Below are 24165 nucleotides of genomic sequence, written 5' to 3' on the forward strand. Positions count from 1 at the left end.
ACTACGACAGTACTTACTTACCACCAAAACTGTGTGTATAAATTGAATAAAATTACCGAAAATTGAGATGGGGCGATATTATTCATATAGTGACGATTCAAAATGAACATAATACTTTTGTTCCTAATTTCCAATTTTTTTATTATATGGAAAGGATAAAGTGCACACTACTACATGGCAATCAAGCAAATACTACGTTTACAATCGATCAATAGAAATAGAGCCGATGGGACTACCCGTATCAATACACCGTCACATGTATAGTTACAGATAACCATGTTATCAGGCGTAGTACAAAGAAAAGCGCCCTAGTAGCGAGCACGCTACGCAGCCGCGCGCGGGGAGCGATGTAAACAAACAACTTAGGATGTCGTAGTATGAATAACGTTGCCTCAACGCTCGCCGCCCATTCTGTTGCGAACCGTCGGCCGCGCCGCACGCTGCCATGATCGAATACGCGCGCCAAAACATGTGCGATTTTTATCTGTCCCCAGCGCAACCGGCGCCCGCGCGCCTCGACGACTTCAACGTTTTCAAGAAGGGCAACGCCACCTTCACCTACGGAAATCTGTACCCCTACGAAATGTACCCCGAAGTAGAGGATGCCAGCAACGTTTATTACAACTTGATCAACTTCCGCGATTACCGCCCAGAGACCGACAGCTGGAAGAGCAAAGTGGTGGAGGACTGGAACTCCGATGAAACAGTCGCGTGGATCTACGACTGTGCCATCACAACTCATGGATTTAACGAGCTGGACGTGCCGTTCCACAATTTCAGAATCTCGGGCCACGAGCTAAAGAACAAGAGACGAGAGGAGATAGTGGATATGATGCTGCACCCTCACGTCGATAACGAAATGTCGAGAAGGATAGCCTACACGGTTTTTGATAGGCTGCACTGTCGACTGAGTGAAGAGATACGACAGCAGTCAGTGTTGAGATACCCGGAACAACAGACATTCTTAGATTTAGACTGTCATGGAAACAGAGGGTACCATTCGGACTATAAGCCCAACGATATCAGTTTGATGAGCGCTGCAGATTCCGGTGATGATCACGAGGATGTGTTCCGCATTGAGCCCGCGTCGCCGGCTTGCTCGTACGGTAGTGATGGTAGCAAATCTGGGGATGAGGATGATAAGAAAAAGCCTTTCAAGAGGCCCCCGGGCCGTCCAAAAGGCTCCATCAAGAAAGACAAACGTCCTCGAAGCGTATCCGTCCCTCAGTTCCTGAGAGATCTTTTGTTGGATGAAAGATTTTGTCCGTCGATAATCAAATGGGAGGATCACTCGCAAGGAAAGTTCCGGTGAGTCTAACGCTTTGTTTATTTACCATTCTTTGTATATACAAAACATGTGCAGATTGCTCACGCGTATATGTATCAGTGAGCAAAATGCAAAGTCGTGATTAGTCCATTTGTCAGTTGCATCTTGTGTTACCGACGGTATATCATTTGTCACGTCTGAGGCACGTGGTGCAGTGCATGTCGCAGTCATTTTTACAGCTAAACACTCAATGGGACAGTGTTAATGCGTTTAAAGATTTACTCTATTGTCTTAGAAAATTACGTATTGCAGCGTGTTAAGATCACAGATGTAACTTTACACTACATTACATCATTACATCGTAAAAAAATTTTGTAACCATTAAATAAAAAATACTAAGCATAATATGTATGAATGATATTTATTGTTACTCATTCAGTCAAAAAGTAATTCAGTATATAATAATAAATCTACTAAAATCTGCTTTATTATTTAAAAAGAGACCAAAGTTATAATCTACGATACCTACTAACATTATTTTTATAATAATATCTATCTGCTTTAATTCTTGAGACAAAAGATTAAAATTGTCTCTGCAAAGTTAAATATCAGATAATTTAATTACTGATATTACTTTTATACGATAATAATATTTTACTTCTTAGGATATGTTTAACTCAGTAATGATGCATTTTGCACTTTGCACATGTTCGTTAATTTTATAGTTATTAATTCTTGCCATGACTTGATCTGCGAAGTAAGAAATAACTTAAGAGGCAGATGTCAGGAATTCTAATTGCTACAACATTCATTCAACATTAATAAATCAGTAGCATGGCATAAGTTTTTCAAATGTAATTTATTTTATTAATTATATGTTATAATTGGTATTTGTAGAGTTATTATCACTTGAGGATGATGCTGGATTATATTTGTCGATATTGGGCGGTTTTCTGGCATGCATGGCGGTTTTTCGTGGGAAATAGCAAAATAAATTTTTCATTGTTTTAATTAATTTAGATCAATAACTACGAACCATTGCAAAAATGAAACTTGAAGGAGACGAATTATAAGAAGAAAGTTAAACCCATTTAGCTAATTTTAAGAGTTTCTATGAGAGGATTTGAGTACAATGTTGTCTCAAAAACAGTAACTTGTTTGATAATAAAAAAAGACTAATGCATAAAAGCAAGGCTTATATTATATTGTCTGAAACGACTTGGCATCTGCATTTTAAAGCCCAGGCTTCGCATACTGTGGCCTTGGTCGAAGCGAATAAAAACACTTTAACAAGCCAATGTGACTTTGCTGACTGGTCCCGCGTGGTCATTCACAATCGAACAAAAAGTTTTGAAATGTGTTTTCGGTTCATAGATCTGCAAAATGAAAACTCGTTTAAGGATATCGTTTGGGTTTTTATTTGGAAAGAGATATACTGATTCCTAATTTCGATTTCAAAGACGTTTACAATCAATAAATTAAAATATGATTCTGGGAATTTCAATATTGCAATATTTTGTTTTTAATTTTATAATATCTTGTTTTTATAATTGAGGTTTTTGTACATTTTTCGAATGTTTCTTGAACGTGTCATATTTCCTTGGAATATATGACATTTTATGAAAATTGTCGTCATTATTTTTAGGGTAAACTTTCACTGAAGGAAATTATACTGTTATTATGGGGTACGCCGTACGAGTTACGCCTTGGCTTTGGTACAGTTTGAAGCAACATTTTGTTAATAATAATAATACGACAATATAGACAAAGGTATATTGCTATACTGTTATATGTACGAGTATGTGTAAAAGCAGTTTAGATTACTCGTTTGGTGTAATATCCGCTCTTATTTTATCGACTATTTGAAGTACTTCTATTGTACTGTTTGTTCTTTTGCGAATTTCTTGTTGTTGAGTTATGGTTCTAACAGATTTCTTCAATACTTGTGGTCTTCAAACTTTCACTTTGATTATTTTCTTTACTTTGAGTATCATCAAATGAAATGAATAGTAAATTTGTTTTGTTTGCAAAATAAGATTGAAAGAATTTATCTCTGATACTTAACCAGTGTTCTCATGCACTACGTCACATGTTTTTATAGTTTGCCTTCACCTTGCTGGCTTAACTTTGTCCTTGGTCAGTTCACACGTTAACATGCAATTCACAATTAACACCTAAATCTTAAGCTGTAAGGTTTATTATTGTCTGGCTCAGATGTATTGTTGTGTTCAGTAGTTGAATGTTCAATCATTATAAATGCGTTGTTTGATGCGGCGCGGATCAGGTAATTACAGTGTTGACCTTTATCACTGTATCTTTAGGGTTAGTTTTGCATTCTGCTGTCGGATACGCTTGTTGCTAGGTTGGCAACACTGCGTTTTTGTTGTTACAAAAATTAAAATGATTAAAAAAATATCTCATACAATGTTGCGTTTGAAATATTATGCTTTGAATTTTTAACCAACTGACAAGACCCATTATTAAGTTTTTGAAGGATAAGTTTTAATTTTTTTGTACACATCAGGTTAAGTCAATCGCACTTACTGTCAACAAATTAATATTAAGTTGTTCTTACTTTCTTTTATTTAGTGTTTTTAAGTACTTTCGATAATTTTAACGTTCTCAGAAAATCTCCACTAAAGATTATGAGATTTTAATGGGACTTGTTCTATAGTTTCTCTAACCAAAAAAAAAACCCCAAGTTGGTTCGTTGTTTTTTCTAGAGATGATAATATATGACAAATTGAACGAGTGGCAGAAAAAAAATATCTGAGCCTGTAAAAGCTATATCTAATGACTATAAATATACAATTGTTTAGAATTTCTGTAAAAGCTTTCTGTAAAATTTATTCGCTCTAAGACTTTGTTTATGTAGACTATAAAAAGTATATCTATCGATCATTTTTCTAGAATTAACTAATAAGCTGAGAAAGCCGCTCTAAAATCTTGAATCTATGCCGGCGCAAAACGAAGCAAGACAAAAAAGTGATGAACTGAAAATACAATTATTATCCAAATTAAAAGACAACATAAATAACTGTTTCAATACTCCAAATAAAGTTACATTTTGGAAACAAAATAACCTTATATTAGTAAACAGGAGGAATGTTTACATTTTAATGTTATTAAAATAAGGATCTTCATAATTTGATGATTGCCTTGTGAATACAACTAACATATAGTTTTATATATGTACAAACTCATTACCTAGCTGTTGATTGTTATATAACAACTTATTATACACATATAGTCATAGTGGTGCTATGTTGATTGTGTCTGGACCGGTTTCTGTTAGTTGAACAATTCTTAGAATACTCTGTACATAAATACTTGCTGAGGACGTTTATGCCTGATTTGTTATGAATGCTGTGTGGTATTATGGGGCCATTTATAGATAATATTAGAAAAAACGCCACTTCTTTATTTTATTACATCTAAACAGGCTTGCAAATGACTACAAGCCATTGATGCCAAGCCATGTTTTTTGCAATAAATAAAGGTATACCACCTATTTTTATTAAAAACATGGCGGTTTTGGTAGTCAACTAATCATCATTTTCTGGTGTGTTCTTGAATTGAAAGTTAAGCTTCACGTGGAGTAAACTCTACCGGACTTCTTCAGTATTTTCAAGTTAAATCTAATGAAAATTTCCAATGGCTGTCTTTCTGGAGGACTCTTTCAAGCTATCTTATAGTTAAGGCTAGAAAGTAGTGAAGGAACCAACCAAATAAAACAATTATCACTTCTTACACTATTCGCCAAATAAGTGAGATCTATTCTTGTATTTTTGTTTTATAGAAACACATATCTGGATTTTATATTTTTAAATACATAAGTTCATGCAGATAAACTGGGTTCACTGATATCACTATAATACGATATAAATCCATCACATAGAAGTATAAGTATTATTATTAAATAAATAAATTAATTAAACAGTTGATCTTCCAGGCCGTCCCTGCAACTTCCATCTAAATTGGACTTTTGTCATAGTCATTGTCATGTCGTTTTCGAAGTGTCGCATAATGATGTTTTTGAGCTCGAAATGATTTCATTTCGCGAGAAACGTCGCTATTACAGCCAGTGGTATTATTTTCAAGCTACCCACAATGCTGACAAATAATAATAATTCTGTAGTTAAAGAAAATCCATCAAAACCGTGAACTAGTAGTGAATCGAGAGTACGGGGTCCATGCTAGTAGGGCAATAGGGGCGGGCCCTGCAGTATAGATTTTTTCGTTGCCACGACACTCAAGGCCGGGCTGCTTCCGCCTTTGCTACCGGCACGTGGGAGGTAGGATCCCTTGATGCTGCGTAATCCAGCCCTGTTACAGTTGGATCAAGTTCCTTTAATACAAGTTGTCCTACCTTACGAGCACTTTTTAAACGTCAAGTTTGTATTGACTATACCATCAGTTTGGGAAGCAAATTTTGTTGAAAAAAAGGAAAAAACAGAATCTTTTTCGTCCACCAATTTGTCTGTCAAGACTGTTCTATGTTAATTTTAAAAATAGGTACGTCTGTTTTATGGTCCAAAAACGTTTACTTCGACACTCAAGGAAATCAAAACTCATAGTGTAGGTATTTTCCTTTAACCTAGAACTATGAAATTTGGCAAGAAATATTGCCGTAAATATATTTGTAATTAAATCACAAAAAAATCAGTGTCTGTACAAAGTAGTACAAACACTACACAATTTCAGATAAGAATATTTTTTTCTTGTTTCATACTATTATGTTTTATACTAGGTCACCACTGACCTTATTAATAGTATGAAACAAGAAAAAAATATTTTATTATTTATTTTAAAAAATAAGTTAGTAACCTACTAAAAACCACTTTTTTAGTAAGTTACTAACTTATTTTTTTAATTTTATAACTTTTAGGTAAGTAATTTCATTTTTCATTCGTTTCATTCGTTCATTCATTCTTTCGACGTAGTCAGATAAAAAAACAAATTAAACAGTATCTCTTTATGTCATAATAAACAAAATATACAACAATCTAATAAATTCCACGTCTACGTGCCGCGTTGGCGACGTCAAATCGGAAAGAAAAAAAAAGGAAAAACGTACAGCCCTGCACGCACGAACGAAAATAAGCGTCGCGGCCCTGCCGTTGTCATGGCAACGCCGGGGAAGCATCTAGTCACGTGTCGCAGCTTCCGCTTTTTTTCTCGCATTTTTCTCCCTCTGCAGCCCCCTCTCCCCCTCTCTCTCTCCGCCTCGTGTACGCCTTAATTGCGTCTGTGAGAGTGTGGTACGGAAAAATTAGAGCGAGTGTAGATCGGACACAGAGACTACGAGGCATTTTAATTAATTAATAATATAATTAATTATGTATATATTTATAGCCAAGCTAATAATACATTATAATTATAGATTATTATTTAATAAACTCTTTCATTAGAAAACATAATTGAAATTATTAGACATCTACTATATATTTTTCTTTTTCTTTTTTTTATATATACGAGTACTATTCTCTTATTTGAATGAATAATAAATACACTACGTATAGGTACCCACATATTATTGTAAAAATAATATATATTTACTAAAACCTACATACCATTAGATATATAACTTAACATCTTATTATATTTGTATACTAAGAAAGGTAAAACAAAATGTTCGCTCATTACTACGATGCTTATATTCATAGTAAAACAATATAGCGCTGTGTAATAATTTTCAAAGTACATCCACACATAACAACAATATGATTATAATTATTGTCCTTATTTACTCCCGCAGGTATTATCCTAATAATGCTTCAACAATATGCCCAGAGCAACTAATTAACGTAGGAATTCAATAATAATATTATATTATATATTATATTATACATGAACATAATACGCTCGCACGTTCATCCGGTACGTAATTGGCAGATAATGCTCAATTAATTTTAATAACAATGTTAGCTTTAATAGTTATTTGGTATTAAAATTATCGTTGTGGAATTATATGTTCTTATCTCTACTATTTTATATTGTTAATAAAAGATTAATCTTAATTTAGTAATAATCTAATTTATATCTGTGCATGCATGTAAGTATGTAAAGCTGAAACTTATGATGATATCAAATCAAATCAATTAGTTTATTTCTAGTAGTTAGTGGAGCACTTTCAGTTTGTCTGTTTGTAGAGGCTACTACCTAATATATACAGATTATATTTTGTTTACTCACTCAAATTATTCTAATGTATTTTCTAATTTCTCTTTATTATTCTCAATTAAATTGTGACAATTTTTTGTGATAGGAAATATTTACATTAAAATGGTTATTGTGACATTTATATGTATACCCAAATTAGAAATACTATAATTATTACCTATTTGAAATAGTATATGTCTATAAAATGGCGATATACATTATTACATCCTAACATTAAAAAATTGCGAGAATTTTTTAGAACACTCTGTATATTTATACTCTGTGGAAAGCTTGCACCCAAGTCCCTGTAACATTTCTTTTTCGTGAAAATCTATTTATAACTAGGGCAGCCTCGTGTAGGCGTCGCATTTCCTAAATACACTCTATTCTAAAGCAATAAGTTCGAATTTCGTTTGACATAAAATTGTGCGTAGATAGTAGGTATATATCTATATATTTTTTTTCTCATAGTGGCTCTATTATATTGATTAGTAAAGCTCCCTCTTCCGGGCGCCTTGCGAGCGCCGCGCAACCTCTTTGTTTTTGCTTTTATATGGTTAGCGACTGAATGAAAAATTCAACATCTCGACGCTAAGTTTCGGTCCCAGTTGAGTGTTGTGAAATTTGAACTGTTTTCCTTATTTTTGCTCTGAATGTAGAAGGGTTCTGTGCGCCTGTCTTCATAGACCTAAATTTTGCCTGATCTAAACACGGGCCAACACTCAAGAATACAACGTATTATGTAATAATTACACTATATACTTACCTACTACTGTGTAATTACATAATAATATATATAATAATATTGTGTAATTTCATCACACCGTTTGATTAACATAATTTTGTTAAAAAAAAATATATGATCCTATCCTATTTTCAAAAAGTTGGAAACCATTAGAAGTATTATAACAGAATAATAAAATATTTAATCATAAATTTAAAGTTACAGTTACAATTTTTTTCATTATATTTTAGGGTAGAGAAAAATGGATGGTGACGTAAACGAAAGTATTTAAATAAACCTGAACCTCTTAAAATACATTATTTCAAATAGACCTCAAAATTTCAAAAGTATGTACAATAATATTAAAACTATTGGAAGTAACTACCGAAGTACTATCAAAATATTATATTTATCAAAAATTGGATAGATTTTAAACCAGGACCTCCAACTCTAAAGCCCTTCCGAACAATTGTGACTTATTGAGGCTTCAGTTATCTATACTAATATTATAAAGCTGAAGAGTTCGTTTTTTTTTGTTTGATTGAACGCGCTAATCTCAGGAACTACTGATCCGATTTGAAAAATTCTTTCAGTGTTAGATAGCCCATTTATCGAGGAAGACTAAAGGCTATATATTATCCCTGTATTCCTACGGGAACGGGAACCACGCGGGTAATACCGCGGCGTCAGCTAGTCAGTAATTATAGACGGAATTAGAGCACGCTTATTAGCATCGAGTGGCGAGGTTGAGTGATAACACACTTGTGTGTAATATAACCATAGTAATTACTTTACGAGTGTGATGTTTTTATCACTATTTGTAACTATATGACAGGTTAATCACACTAATATCACAATAATATTATAAAGGCGAAAGTTTGTGAGTAAGTGTGTACGTATGTTTGCTCCTCTTTTACGCTGCGGCTACTGAAGCGATTTGGCTGAAATTTGAAATGGAAATAGATTTTACTTTAAATTAACGCATAGGCTACTTTTTATCCCGGAAAAATCCATGGTTCCCGCGGGATTTGTGAAAAACTGAATTCCACGCGGACGAAGTCTCGGGCGTCCGCTAGTGACAGATAAATGGCGAAAAATAAAAACTTCTACAGAGAACCTAGCCAACACCAGCTATATAACGTTAATCCTAGATTTATTAATTGGATCCTTAATCTAAAATTTTAATTATTATAAGAGAGAAATAAATGATTTTTCACTTTGACTTTATCAAGGGTACAAAATGCTGGTTAATAATCAGCATTTTTATATTACTTTACGGAAAACTTTACAATCAATAAAATTAATAAAAAAAATATTTTAATATTTTTATTGTAGGTACATTTTGACTGCTGTAGAGGATAGTATGGAAGTGAATTCTGATAAAGATTTTGTTATGTTGTTGTGTAAATACAACAATAAATCTGAACATTGAGTTAAACACTAAAACATAAATAATATCTAAGCTAGTAACGCTTACAATCGCTCGGCACCTTTCTGGCGCTTTTGATCCGTTAGGGCGGGCGGGCACTGCGCTACGGACCGACTTACTAATAAGACAAACGTTTCTTACAAAACGACAAACTACCCACTATTGTTGTTTTTGTATGATTTTTCAGTTTTTCCTCATTTTATCTTTTTTCAAGCCACTCTAACAACATTAAAAAAATCCAATCAGTTTTAAGTTCTAGTAAGACTAACGAACAATTTTTTACCTACATGCAATTTCTTACAGAAATCGTAATAATTACATTGATTACGTAGATACCTAAATGTTTAATCAGAAATTGTAACATTAATAACTATTAAAATAATATAAAAAGTAGTAGCTAAACCAAAATATAAATCAAATTTGCGAAAAATCCAAGTCGAATTTCGATAGAGGACACTATTCGAAGAACCCTAAATATAGGATTGCTATTTGCACGGTGGGATTCCCCCGCGGTTGATTCGCACACACACACAGCAAACACACACGCTCAATGATGTTTACACACGATGACGTGTGCTGCGTGGTAACGTAACACTCTGGCAATGTATCAAACCAGTCGGACTTGTTCTTATTGGAAAATGTGTTTTTTATAACGCTACTACATTACTATCTGCATAATTCCCATTTGAAAATGTCGTTCAATGTTAATATTGCTTGTTAGTTTAGTTTTTTTTTTATTATTTATCAGTAAATGTTGTGTATAGTGATGCGTATTTCGTCACATGGTTTTGAATATTTATTTTTATTGCTCTCATTTATTTTTCTTTTTTTTTTTAATTTTAACAATGCTAATATAAAAATTGCCGAGCCGATGGACGTTAGGGTCCCAAAGTGCTGGAATGGCGACCCCGCACTAGTAAGCGCAGTGTTGGCCGACCCCCCACCAGGTGGACTGACGACATCAAGCGAATCGCAGGGATTCGCTGGATGCAGGTGGCTCAGTATCGTGATGTTTGGAAGTCCCAACAAAAGGCCTATGTCCTGCAGTGGACGTCCATCGGCTGATGCCATATGATGATGATGATAATGAATATAAAAATATAAAAACACTATTAAAATTTATAAAAAAAAAACCCTCCCGCTGCGGGACATTTGAGTGCCCAAGCAACCGGTGGTCAGGGCTCCAGAGTGAGAAACCTCCTCACAATACGCGCCGTCTCAAGAATCACTGCATTCTGTATCCGACTCTAGATCCAACAGTTAAGTGAAAGCTTCTTAAGATGTTGATCGAAGTTTTTCGCTATAAGACCATTGACTGAAACAACAAAATTTTGACTGAAACAATTTAAATAAAGTGAATATGTATCAAACAATAGCTTAACATGATAAATATAAACCTTAGTAGCATTTATTTCTAATGAAACTTATATTATTATCCGATTTTATTATTATTTTATGTATAGATATAATAAATTGCTTAGACTATAGTATTGAAAATATTATATTGCATCTGTATATATTATCTTGCACCAGCGGGTGTGAATTCTCAGAAAATAGTAATAATAATAACTAAAAAACCTTGGAAAAGAAGCCGCGACTGACGCCATTTATTATATTTTATAATAAATGACGTCAGAGATTTTTCTGAAGTATGCTTAAATCAACCCAATCGTTATACAGGCTTGAAAATATGTAGTTTTAAGCTAACAACAATACAAGTGTTTCAAAGATGTACCAAGTATAGCGTTAATTTTTTTTTATGGAAAATCACATACATAAGATTAAAAGCAAGACCTCGTTTGATATAATAATATATTTGATCTAAATCGTAAGAGCCCTTACCTTTTCATTTTACATAAACACATATGTTACATGTATATGATATGACTTAATATTTATAAACAAGACGAAATTTAGAACAAGAATTTATCTTAAGTCATTTGAAATACAAAAAATATATAATTAAATTATATAATAAACAATTAACACAACATATTTCATTAGTAATCAGGCCATTCAGTGATAAAAATTACGTAGATGTCAAAGGTCTGCTTACTAATCTGAATTGGTTCTTCAGTTTAAGAAACGATTCCAGTATGTTTATTACAAACTTTATACAAAAAATAATAAGTCGGTCAGTTTAGTACTTGCTAAAGTTCAATGTATGACCGCATTTTGCAAGTTCAATTTCATGCAATTCAAATTAACCAAGGGATAACGCCATCTAGTATTATTTTTATACCACAAAAAGACGAATTTATCAATGAAACGGAAACAGCCGTGTTTTTTTTGTCAAATTATTATTACTTTTTATTTAATGTGGTAAGTCAGGTTAATAAATAATAATAATTAAAACTTTGGAGGCAGATATATCACAAGGTGTGATAATTCACAAGTCAGTTATTTTGACGACGGCATAATTAGTTATACGATATAATAAGTTTTGATTTAACTTTATTCTAACTTTCAAAGATTCTTTTATATCAATTGAGTAACTTATTAAGTTAGAAAGATTATCTGTCCAAGTATTTTATTTGCAAACTTTCACAAATGATGATAGTTGAAAATCATGTACATAACAAAACGTTGCGTGATCAACTAAAAGTGAAAAATGACGTAACAAATCTTATTCAAATCAATTAAATAAAAATTGTTTTACTCATGACGTTCTGAATCAATACTGAAGTTGCAGCCTAAGTTGAAATTAATGATCACTTAAATGCTGATCAGTTCTAATCAGTTAGGTGAGAAAGACGTCAAATTATTACGATTCTACTAATTGATATTTAACATATGACACATTGATATCGATATAAACAAAACGATTACGAGTTAATCGCATCGAATTGTGCAAGCGAGACAGCATGAGGATAACGTGAACGAGCGTGCAAGTAATCTCGTGATGTTCGCAAAAACTTTGCAATAAATACACCCACTCACGTGCGAGATACGCCTAGCTCTTAATCCGTTGTTTCAAGGTTGATAATTGCCAGACATTACTACACGGTTTGTAATACAGTCCCGCGAATTGCTGTGGTTCCGTTAATTTATACAAATGAATAAATTTATTGGGATACTTGCTTAACTTTGAAAAGTCCTTTTTTGTTCAGCAATTTGTCGTATTTTCACGTAGGATGAATCTAGGGTCACGTTTAATGTTTTAAAATTCAAAGTAAAGTATTGTTTTCTTTTTTCCTTTTATTGGAATTCACTCCTCATTACTTTCACTTTCACGATACATAAGATTTGATCTTCTTTCACTTATGTTTTTCTTGTTTGATATATTGAGCATATTTTTATTTTTGAGTATGTTTATGATTCTGTATAAAAGTATCAGGAACCATACCTAACTTAATATTTTTTCACTGATATCCAAACTGAAACTGCAGTATTTATTTATTTATTTAATTATATAAAATAATTACATGATCAAAATTAAAAAGGTGCAGACATAAACTTGTTAAAGTTTTTCTGCGCACCCTTCGCCGTTGACAATACTGTAATTAAATCTACTACTATATAATACTATAATACTAATCTACTATGAACTTAAAAATAATTAAAAATTAGAAAGTGAAATCTAATTTTACAATTAAAAAATACACATAATACATAAAAACACTACGTTTAACTTAAAAACAATAATTAGAAACAAAATGTAAGCAAAAACAGAAAAGGTGGGTATGAAGTGAATAAAACTGACATCTGAGTGATATTTGTACATACAGGCTGTTCATACAATAATTGGTAATACTTATGTTACTCATATTTATTAGTGATAAGTTTTAGATAATACTCTTTTAATTTTTGTTTTATATTTCTTATGTACATTGCAGTTTCAGTTTGAAAATTGTATAGTACAATTTAAAGATCTCTCTATTCATCTAAAAGTAATAATAGAACACTTTCAAATCTCAGGTATGACTTTTGCAAGTCAACAAAAAATACGTAACTGTTTATGTCACTTTTTGCAATGCATTTCTACAATCAATTTAATTATATCTTGAAAGACATTTGAGGTTACAATTTTCAGATATTATTTGTATTTAGGTCGAAACAATAAAAATGGAATTATTTTATTAAATAGATGCATATCATTCTGATATATATTCGTAAATTATACGATATTAAATAAATAAATACCGACCGAAGTTAGGTCAAGACGAAGATAAACTCTGGGCAAATATACAGTGGCATAGAAAGTACAAGAATCAATACTTATTGACAAGCTTACTTGTTTTACTTAAAAGTGTTTGTAACATTGAAGCTTCCGGTATTTTAATACATTTATACATGGATTTTACAATTGGTATGTACCCCTATCTAATTATGCATAGAACTGTCGAAGCGCGTACATCGATAGGTAACTTTATGTTGTCAATGACGCATGTAACATTGTGAACAGTGACATGTGCATGTCGGTGACTATAGCCATTGTTGGGTGATGTGACGTCACATTCTGAGGTTTTTATTCCATCTATATTAGTTATGGAATACTCGTGATTGATACAAGTCCTAATAAAGTATGTGACATAAATGTGCTGAGTCATTGTAACAGTGCGATGATGTTCACTCATAGCCATAACTTTGTATTAATTAATTATGTATATTAATAAACCAATAAATTTACATTCTCTTATTTTCTTTTTTTTATACTTTTTTTTTGTTATCGAGAAAGAATACAATATGGAACTTAAGCTAACTTATCCAAATAACTATACAAATCATGCCCACGTGGAATGGTGGCAAGAATACCGGCTGCAATTTAATTTATTAATTAAAACAACTCGGTATTAGTACAATAGTTTATTTTAAAGTAATTATGGCAAACTATTTTTTAACTTTCAATAGTAACCAATGGTAGTATGAAATATGACACAAATTGTTTGGTACTAGCATATTGGTCTATATTAGTATTGGTGATGATTTAATTGGCAAAGATGCTTCAAATATATCCGTTTCGCTTTCACCTGTGCAGCATAATAACAATGTAAATAATAATTAAATAAAATGTAAATAAATATATGCCACAGGCCATATTCTCTGAACTATAACTTGCCAATTACACTGTGGTTACTCGTAACAAGTCTTATCATTAAGATAAAATACTTTGGTAAAGGCGCGTAGCTTAGGCAAGGATGTTTAATCATAAAAAATACCGTTAAATTTTGATTCTTATTATAGGAATACTGCTGTCAATTTTCAGCATCATCAGTCATCTGAAACTGAAGAAATCATTATAATATTAAGTACTTAGTAACTTTATAAAATAAAATAAATAAAAAAAGCCATTTATTTCTTACAGAAGTACTAGTTTACAAGGTTTGGTTAAGTTGAGTTTAGTTTAATTGTGTTAGTATCAAAAAGTAGATGATTATTATTTAATAGTTAGTGCTTTTACGTTTTTTTTTTTTAAAGTAGTTTTAGTTAGGTACGTTAATATTGTATTGCAACTATTCTGTAGGAACCCTCGGCGGGTAAAGGCCTCTTCCAAATTGTGCCAGTTTTCTCTGGATGGCGCTATTTGTACTCCCATCTGTTGCAAGGTCTCCCTCTCTTTCTTTTGCCCACTGGCCCCCTCCACTTTGTCACTCTTTTTGTCCATCTTTGATCTTGCAGACGGGCTATGTGTTCTGCCCACTTCCATTTTAATGCTAGAGCTTGAGCTAGGCCGTCTGTTGCTTTTGTGAGGTAGCGTATTTTAGTATGTCTTATTTTATTTATTCTTTTTATGTTTCGCATGCTCCGCTCCATTCCTCGTTGGCATAAGTAACTTTATAAAGTCTTTAAGTAACACCACCACCGGTTTATATGGTTGATCTCTCTGAAGACCTGGCAAAAGACTCGTGGCAAATGAACACTTGATAAAAGGAAACCTGATTTTATCTAAACGGCGTCTGATTGGCTTTATGATTCAAAGAACTGTGGCCATTTAAACGATGAATCAGATAATAGTGTAACCTACCTGATATAATTCGTATGGGCGACGATCACTTATGCAAATGCTAATATTTTATGTCTTCGGTTTCGTAGAATGTGACATTAGGATGTGTATGTAAATTGTAAATACGTTTAAAATGACGATGACGATTGATAGGAGTGAGGAAATCCACGCTAGAAACGGTTTTTAATTGATTTATAATTTCCTGGACCTATTTTTTAAAAAAAAAACTTACTATTACGAAAAATATCTGCTGATTATTTACTGTTACGATATAGATGATTGAAAGTGGATTATACTGTATTTTTTGTTTTTGTCATGTTGTTCTGTCTCTTTCTCTGGCTACTATGATTAATCTCTTACAAAAAGTAAAAGTATAGAAAAATCTTGTAGTATTACGAGTATTTTTTTTTTTGTTTTTGCATATTCTATTTAAAAACTAACTAAACTAAAAATATACAAATTGGCAGCCCTGTATTATCATTTTCATTCAAAACATTTTCAATGAGACACAATTGGATGAAATCTATTTTTTCGCGCACTCATATAAATTCGGCACCAATATGAAAGCATCGTAAACAATCTGAGCTGAAAACGCGTACTACACTTAATGTACTTGTACATAGAGTCGATTTTAGGTTGTATGAAATCCAAAATGTCGGTTTTAAAATTCAAAACATATCTTACGTGATGGTTTCAAAGAATTGCGCGATGCGCCGGCGCGGGTGAGCTAACAAACATGTTTGGATCAGAAATACGACATTAGAAATTGAACTTTTGAGGAAAATGTAGATACTAAAATTTAGTTTTGTATAAACTAAATTTATATCAAAGTGTTCGAATTTACTGGGTTAGAGATTCCAATTTTCCTTTTAAATATGAGGATTTTATTCTATAAGCAGTAAGTATTTAAATTGCAAGCAATCTAAGCTTTCGATATTATTCTACTCACTCGTAGGTTCTTTGAGAAGCTGGATATGGATAATTTTAATTGTTATATAGATACATTATGATGTAATTTAAATGTTCCTAATTTAACTACGGTACCCAGAAATTAAGATTAGTTACACGAGGACAAGCTACAGATTAAATTATAAATGCAAATATTTGAATGTCACTTAATTAAAACATATTCAGTAGTTCTAGGTATGGTTTTTTTTTTTCACGCAAACAAAATCGGCACTAAATGAGTCACTGAACGAAAGCGAGGTAAAAACCCCGAGGTGACATGTTAACATGTTTAACCAACCAACAAAGACAAATGATGCATGTAGCAATGTACTTGGCAAAGAGTGTACAATCACCAAGACATTCTTGAGTAATCTACGAGTATTTTACAAAGAGGTAAACAGGGCTTTAAATTGCCCTAAAGAAGAAAATAAAATGAAAATTAAGATAAAATAAATATTTTTATTGAAAGTTAAAAAAATTCAACAGTAGAAATAACTAATCAGTAAACAGTTACTCAATCAACAATCTTTAATAAAAATCTTGCGAAAACATTGCATAAACTGAGTATTTTGTAATTTATGCAGATAAAATTTTCATCAATTTTGCTTTCCGATAATAATGTGTTTTACTTAAACAGTAGGCATGTGTTTTACAATGTAATATGTTGTGCAAATTCTGTGTCTGTTATACATAAATAAAACCAGCTTATTGAATAAGAATAAAAAAAAGAGTTTTTAGAAACATTACTATTTATACAAAAGGCTAATAAAGAAATCTAAAACGATGATAAAAATATACAAGACTTAAATGCAAGATGGAAATTAGACGTCGTTAAGAAGAAATAGTTATTACCTTGCATCATATCACAAAAAATAGTATTTATATCAGCTGAAGTCAGCCCTGAAAATACTTCCTTACAACGCCGAGATAACACCCTCATTATCAGTCATCATCGACAGCGTTACTGTAACCGATAAGAGTTTAAACACCTGGTTAAAATAACTATATGATTGCTGAGTAGTTTTAGCGCATCTACTCGTATCTATCGAGTATTCTGCATTGTCATTAAAGTATCATGAATTCTATGACACATTAGTATAATCCTCAACCGTCAAAGTATAAGACGTAGTTTATATTTTCCTCAGCGTCATATTATAAGATCAAACTTTAAGGATCCCTAGTGAGGGGTTGCCATTAAACTAAAGACGCATGATTCTCCCTCATATACCTCATTATGTTTTATACCTTAGGAATTGAGGATCTTGAGGTATGATTCCGCTATTTTACATTCGTCGACGAACCTTTTTCCTTATTCAAATTTGAACTTTATATCTATAGGATGCCAAAATTGATATGTCACCAACAACAAAGTTGCGATGGTAACCGACAATGTTGCATCGCTTTACAGAATATAGGGAAAAAACCGGTTACCTTTTGAAACCATGATGATGATTAAACTCCATAATTGACGAGCTTTAAGGATTCATAAAATAAGATAACAGCCTAACGCAGACTCTCGTTCTAACATCAAACTAAATTACCTATATCACACAACAGTTAGTAATAGCGGTTTTACATAATAATTAATTTAATGGGCCAAGTTATTATCACCTTTAACAGCTAATTTGACCTCGTTTTATCGTGCATGCCATCATTGTATCGGTTGAATTGAGTGATTCCCCGCGTACCCGCAGAAGTAAAGCCCCGAAGTCACATTTCCAGTGTTTACTGACCACATTTGTATACCAGACACGTCGCGCGACCAGCTGGATCACCTTGGCGCACACCGTATCAATTAGATCATGAATAATTACTTAGTAGTTCAGATGAGAGAAAAGGTAATATCGGTCAAGGATAACTAAATAAAGAATATAGATAGAGACCTTTGAACTCGTGTTCTAATAAATTACTCTTTCCTGATGGTTCTGATAGTTTCACATTCAGAGTCACATTTTATTCTTCACAATCGTCTATTGAAATCTCCCTCCAACGGGTATGCGTAGTTATTTTTATTATTTTTCATAAATATCTGAGTACAATAGCATATGTAGGTCTCATAGAGCCACATAAACTATAAAATAAAATGACTTATACTATCTTATCTAATTACTATTACGCCTATAGTTTCTAAAAATAAAAAAAACACTTTATTGAATTACTTCGCTACTAAAATACAAAAGATTAATACTCAAAAAAGAATTTGAAGGTTTCTTTATTGGCTTCATGGCAAAAGGAAGTACATCTAAATGTGATAGTTCGGTTGATCGAATTAACATCCACTTTTATTGTTTTAAAAGCAAAATTCAATAAGTTTTATGCTTTTTACTGAAGATATATCAAACTGCCATTGCTTTTTCAAGCTACGGGTACCTCATTCACAATATTTTAGAGTTGTGTCTTATGTAATGTCTGTTCTTCAGAATGGTGAAAGCGAGAATTAGGCACATGAGTCAGCCATTCTTGAGTCAGTCTTAACTAATAGCCATTTAAGCTTTGTCGTCAAAGTTTACGAGCTGTAAATAGCTACGTTAAAAGGTCCGGTGCATTTAATTTGCATATACAAGGCATCTCCTCCTTGGCCGATAAACAAAGTCGGTCAAGTGTAGACAAGGTGTCGGCCAGTAGTGTCGACCATTAAGTTTCGTAGTTGTCCGCGAGGACAATGACTTTTAACACTCTTCCTCAATGAACTTCTAATGTTATCGTTCTGTTTTCCGCCATCACATCGTGTACATTTTCCTTGTGTTTAACAGACTTCAAATTCAGAATGAGATTTTTTATTCGCTGTACGGTATATTCATGAGGATAATCTGCTACTATATTTCCTTGTTCCATATTTTTATCTCTCATCATCAGAAGTAAATAAAGATAAAATTTAAAAATAAACCATTTGTTCTACAGTTATTACGTGATCTTATCGATCGTCTTACACACATGGGTGCTTAGAATTTAGAAATTTAAAAAAAATCATTATAAACGTACACCAGACAGTTTTATCATACTATAAATAGATATACTGCGATATTTATAGATATGAGCGGTTCTGATTATAGCTACGTGCATGACATCATGACTATGGCTTAAGTGATAACAAAATTATTATGCAACAACACGCTTAAGTACTTTCGATCAATAACTGACCTAGAGCAGTTTTTCATATTTCCTTGTCCTTGTCGATGTCAATGATTCACAATATAAAGCTTCACAGCCTTAGCCATCTTGAATAGTGGTTTATATCATATCAGCATGGTGTAATAGAACCTTATTAACTGTTTATTAAACATTATGATGTCGGCGACAATTTTCCTAATTAACGACTTTTATTCTTTTATTTAACTAGATATTATTAATTATAATAAGTAGCCTAACAAATGACCCATTGTTGAAGACATGCTATATACGAGATATAGAAGACTCATTATCAATTAGCTTACTGAACGTCTTAATCATATCACTAGCATTTCGACTGCGTTAGTATTCATCTAATAGTATATCAGAATCTTCAATCCACGGAAGAAATATAAATGCTCTCGCAATTACATTACACTTCTAAGTGATAGATAGAACTTCTTATACTATAATTGCTTCTGCTTCAATTTATAAGTAAGATGTCTCTCTAAGTATAAAATCTCGCAAAGTAGGCTTGTTGCACTGAATGATACGCAAGTTTAGTCTCTCGGTGATTTATATCTCGGTGACTTGCACGTACTGGTACCTTGAACAGATACGTTCCGTGGAATAGGTACGACTTATTAGAATATTTTCCCAGTTAAACTATTTAATACGGACTACGCTACACATCATATTATTATTTTTGAGTCCATCTAAACCGGCACACAAATTATATAAAATTAAAACTAAAAATATTTTTATTATTTTATTTTAAAAACTATACTATAAATTTGTAAAATAAATTAATGAAATTATTTTGAATATTTCAGACTTTCGTGCTTAACTAGAATTTTTGAATAACAATAATAATCTTTATTATTGTAATAATCAAGTAACGAATAATAAAGCACAAACTAAAGTTTAAAGGGGTTAAGTAATGTGAATTCTTGCGAGACAAAAAGCCTTTGCGAGGTTCAAGATTGGTTTTGGAAGAGGTTACAAAAAGGTTTAACAAAATCAAAAAGGGTTTCCAAACAAGATTCGCAAACAAACGCTAAAGTCACTGCGTGGTTGTTGAATGTGTCAGGGACTGGTTAGGTGCCAAACTGCTCGTCGTAAACGTGGTTCTTTGGATTGACTCATCTGTAAATTCCAGGCTTAGGTTTAAAATAAAACATCCTTGCCAGATATGGAATCCCTGGGATTGAAAAGCTACTTACTTACTTTAAATTTTCACGAGTTTGATCATAAAGGAATCCAAAATGTTGATGAGTCCTAAGAGATTTATTTTGTGTTCATTCAAACTACAAAATTATTTTTGGCACTTTCAGGAGTTAATCATTGCACTCGTTGTTAGTAATTTCGTTAATTGTAATTGCTGTTACTGTAACCGTTAAAATTAACTTCTTTGTTTAATATAGGTAGGTACTAATTGTAGTTCATTGATCTCTAGTGAAACATAAGTTTCCTTAAAAAAGTAATATGTAACGATTCATGGATCAAAATAATTTAGCTATTGACTTATTGTACATATTGCAATTTTTCTTTAAGCTCTAACCATAGATTGAATAAACTTTACCCAAAAACAAGTATCATAATTATATTTATTCCTTAGTAGCATAGATCTACTATCGTTAAATTTCATTAGTTGAACTTTCAGTTCAATCGGATGGGGGTTGGAAAATATACTACCAATTTTATTTATTTTACTTAGCATGACATGAACGAAGAAAGTTAAATTGAATGATTGTCATTTTTCTAAATCTTTCACTAATTGACTTCAAAACTGGAAGTCTTAATTCAAAGAAATTTTTTTTGAAGGTATTTCTTGAATTTACATTGATTCTTAATTTGCAGTGACTTCTGAATACGGTGTTTTAATTTTTCACTTTAAAAACGTATAAATCAAATTGACTGGAAAAACTTAAAAGGACTGAACTCACAGTTGTGAGAATATTAACATTCTTATCGCCATAATATTTTACGTTAATAAATTTATGTAGACAGTGCAAGGTCCTTTAAAGTGCATTTTTTACACAACTCCAAACACTTGGCGTCTGGTTCGGGGCCATGTTAAAGTGTTTTATCATTTGTTTATATTTACCTTTTTATAACGAAGATGTTCGATATTCGTACTTTATTTTTTACATTTATTGAAGAGGTTGGTTCATCTGATGTTTGATTGTATAATCATTGTTTTTAATAATTATTGTTAATGGTACACAATGGTGATGCTATAGACTCTATTGCATCTCCTCGCTGAACACGGATTTTTCGAATACCTGCTCGTATTGTTTTACAAAAAGTAATTTTTTACCTTTTACAAAAATAAATCATTAAATTTTTTCTGTCTTACTGACTTTTATCTTTACCGCATAATGCTAAAAACTTTAGTCGTTGCTTGCGTAGAAATTGAACGATTACTGACAGTTGATGCTACTTGAATATTTATGATTTTGGCATTAACTAATTTAAACTTAAAGTTGATGTTTTTTGCTAACATTAATATGAGAGCCAATAGAAATAGTCAATTATAATTATATATTCTTTTCAATTATGTAAAATTATTTTTCAAATATTTTCTGCGTTATTTTGCCTATTCAGTCTAATTCATCAAGATTATCTCTGTCCGTATTTTAGTGTCTATATCAGGATTCCTTATGTGCATCGTGTTGGCGAGGTCGAAAGGCATCATTTCGTGTTCAGAATATAAAAAGCCTTACGAAATGCATTCACATTTTGTACCATTGACTAACATGCGTACAGAAACCTCATTTAAAGCTCTTGACATCTCGCCAAAAACCGCAACATTATTCAAACAAGGGTCCATAACAATAAAAAGAAATTCGAATTTGCAAATCAGTAAGTCATGTTACAAAATCTTCTAGATTGCACCTCAGACTGCAACCGATGTTTGATTTGGTCTGCTGTAATTTTCTAAGCTTTCTTTCGTATGAAGATACGAGTAAATTTTATTAAGATCCTCATTTTAAAAATACACACTTTATTTTTTTCATTTTCTCAAATGTAGGCCCTTATGTAAGGCCTTAAGTAACCTTATTAAAAAAATGTTTTCAATAAAACAATTGAAAAATTCATTTTATTTGCGGTGGTTGAATTACCAGCAATTAGTAGTAGCTGTGGCAATATTAGCAGTTTAGTTATTTTTAATTCTATAATTTGTAGTCTATTGAAACAAGCTCTTCTTTGTTTTATAAGTAAGGACATTCGTCGACAATGACCAGAGTAGACTCGCCTCGATAAAACGGCACCAAGGAAAGCACTTAATCACGATTTAACGACTTGGCAACTTGAGTGCGCTCAAACACCAATCAATAACTAATTTATAACCAATTAGAAAATGCATTTGTTAATTATAATTAACACTGTGACGTCTGAAAGACAAGGGGATTTTCTTGCAAGTAAAAGTGAACACACTCCATAGATATTTTGTAAAATCTAATAAATATACATATACGAAAAGAAAATAACCCGCCTAATCTTAAATGAAAATGCACCGTCTATAACAAACAAAATAACGAATACATCATCTAAAATGAAGATGAAGAAGTATGTTAGAAAAGAGAATTACTAATTCACTGCACAGTAATTACACCAGTAACCATATCAACCGAAAGGAAAATCGTGAACTTTTCTATAGCAAAAGGCTTATTCGTGTTTCTAACATACGAGTATACGGTTCAGTAACTGATATGGATTGATTGTTGTTCAGGAATGTACTGTTTCCATTACTTTAGGGTATTCACTCCAATAGCATGCCAGTCCAGTCAAATAGGAATGCTGGACTGGCATGCTATTGGAGTGACATGTGATGTCCATAACGCTGCATTATAACCAGAACGAGTTTATTCATTAGGTTTATGGTCTGCAAGCGAGTTAATTGTCGCTAAAGGCTTGATTCAAGCAATTAAAGTCTTGACCTTTTCTTGGACATATTTGCCGTCGTCCAAGTTAATTACATCAATTATTAATAATAGCTTTATATGTTTTAATATTTAGTAATATAAATTCATTTTAAAAAAGTTAATTTTCAATTTAATTTATTTTTGTGTGTTTAACACTATATGATCAGATGATTTTCGTTATGCATTTTAGCTATTAACTTTGAATTTTTATAAATGCAAGTTTTGACTAAGCATACTACTCGTAGATCTTGTGACTGAAATATAATTTTTTTGCGTAATGTAAAAAATGCTAAATTATTATAGTGATTTTTGTTTCATATTTAAAGTCTGTAATATATATTTAAATGATATTATTCACATCTATAACTCATCATGCCCTTACAAGGCTGTAAATGAAGGTTTATTTTATGTAATGTAGACAATAATATTACCATTAAAAGTCATGTCTGTTTTACCCATAATCGTTATTGTCTAACGTCTATCATCAACAAACTAATTACTTTTCTAACTTATTTAAGAGATAAACCTGGCCTTAGTTTCAGCCTCAGTTTTAGCCTCAGTTTCAGCCTTAGTTTCAACCTCAGTTTCAGTTTGTAGTAGAAATCCACAATTAGTGTTAAGATCAAGATGGACTTTATCCATAAATATTAATGT

General features: G+C 32.1%; 1 protein-coding gene across 1 annotated transcript in view; it reads left to right on the top strand.

Annotated features, from left to right (window-relative positions):
- Nucleotides 1-381: 381 nt before the first annotated feature.
- Nucleotides 382-24165, top strand: part of LOC112053799 (ETS-related transcription factor Elf-3) — a 36168-nt gene continuing 12384 nt past the window's right edge. Inside the window, exon 1 of the mRNA XM_024093363.2 lies at nt 382-1308. Coding sequence (XP_023949131.2) covers nt 446-1308 — 863 coding nt within the window. The 5' untranslated portion in view covers nt 382-445. The remainder of the gene's footprint in view (nt 1309-24165) is intronic.

Source organism: Bicyclus anynana, chromosome 11, assembly GCF_947172395.1.
Source record: "Bicyclus anynana chromosome 11, ilBicAnyn1.1, whole genome shotgun sequence".
NCBI lineage: Eukaryota > Metazoa > Arthropoda > Insecta > Lepidoptera > Nymphalidae > Bicyclus > Bicyclus anynana.